Genomic DNA, 1,732 nt, shown 5'->3' on the forward strand with positions numbered 1-1,732 from the left:
TGATTAGTTTCAACTTCAACCTACTTCAACTTCAAATGATGGATGAATAAAATAGGAAGCTAGCAAACTTGTTGAATGACATAAGCAAACGGTGTACATGATAGACATAGGCAAACTTATTCAAACCCTGACAGACATAACATAAGGTAGCTGGTTCAACATAACGAAAACAAACTACAAATCTGAAACAACAATATTAAGGACAGGCAGAAGTGCGAGCAACACGAATGCAGACTTTCATGCATCTTCATCCCGCGAAGTTGCAGTGGTAGTAGGGGTCAGCCTCCTGCTCTTTTGAAATATCCCAACCTGTCACGATGTTGTCGATTGTCTTCCATGACTTGTACGTGGCGTACGCATCTATTCCTGCATATGTGATGAGGTTGTCTGGCAGCGGGCTGGTCCCCCACAGTTTGTGTTCTCCCTTGTCCATCTTCTTCTTCATGCCGTTGTAGAATGGGTGGATTACGCCGCCTGCAACATCGGCCAAGGAGTCGTAGTATTTGCTGGTCTTTGGATCTTTCCACTTGCGCTGCATGTCAATGAAGTTGTTGGGGTTGATCTCCAAACCAGACTTGTTCAGCATCCGCTTGTCACCTCCAATGCTGAAACCGACAAATGTGTACAATTTCTCCTCCTGCAGGAAGTCTTTGAGGCGCTTGGGCCTGCAAGGGGGGAGACACACATTTAAAGATTAGTCTTCTTTTTGAAGATTTAATTCTTCTACTTTTTGGTTTTGAAAGTGGTAATCCATGAGGTAGATGCTTATATAGTATAAATAATGGATGAATGTAGTCCAGAAACTAGTACACAAAGTCCTGAAATTAAATTCAACTACACCATGTTATTTTTCTTTTTTGCTATCTTCAGTGCTTCACCAAATGCTTCACCAAATTCAAGAATCATTTTACCAGATTCAATGATATATGTGCTGCTTGATTCAAGTTTAGTTTTCTTTTTTGTTGAATAAAAGGCCTATACCAGTGCTTGATACATCTTTGTGCATCAATTCTATATCAAGTTCAGAAATTAATTTGAGAAACATGTGCATCAAGATATGGACCTATACCACTTCACCAAACATCTTTTAATACATGAATTATATAAACTATACTAGTGCATCAAGATCAGAATCTATGCTAGCACATCAAGTTCAGAAATTAATTTGGTGCATCAAGTTCAGAATTCTATAAACATTTTTTCAGATGCTAATCTGGTGAAACAATCCACTTCGCAGTTTCAGAAATGCATGTAACTTGAGAAACATGTACTCGTGCATCCACTTCACAAACTATAGTAGTTCATCTAGTTGGGAAACTAGTTTAATGAATTTTTTTAGTGAGTAGTACTAGTACAACAAATGACTGAACAGTAGTATGGGTTACCATTTTGTGGCTGCTGCGATGTGGTACACCAAGCAGAGTTCCTCGACGCACAACTGCAGGACTGCCGCCATCTGTGGAGGTTCATCGTCGCTAGTGAACTCCACATCAACTCCGATGAAGCTCGGATACAATCCGCCGCCCTTCATCCCGAGCCTGCCCATCACCTCGTCGGCCTTGTCTGGTTTGCTGGTGCAGACGATCTCCAGCGTCTCTTTGCCATGGAGCTCAACCGCTGTGAGGGTTCTGGTGTACTCGCGCTTCTCGCCGGGGACGTGAACGTTGACGAGGTTGCTGCTCTTGTCCGACGGCTCGCCATGATGACGCTTGGCGGACGGTTCCTCCGCCAT

General features: G+C 42.7%; 1 protein-coding gene across 1 annotated transcript; it reads right to left on the reverse strand.

Moving 5' to 3' along the window:
* Positions 1-247: 247 nt before the first annotated feature.
* LOC141027476 (uncharacterized) lies at positions 248-1,732 on the reverse strand. The gene is made up of 2 exons (XM_073504528.1): positions 1,386-1,732; positions 248-665 (listed from the first exon to the last, which is right to left on the reverse strand). Exons 1-2 carry the CDS (start codon positions 1,730-1,732, stop codon positions 248-250), a joined length of 765 nt encoding a protein of 254 aa, XP_073360629.1.

The sequence above is a fragment of the Aegilops tauschii genome, chromosome 7, assembly GCF_002575655.3.
Source record: "Aegilops tauschii subsp. strangulata cultivar AL8/78 chromosome 7, Aet v6.0, whole genome shotgun sequence".
Lineage (NCBI taxonomy): Eukaryota > Viridiplantae > Streptophyta > Magnoliopsida > Poales > Poaceae > Aegilops > Aegilops tauschii.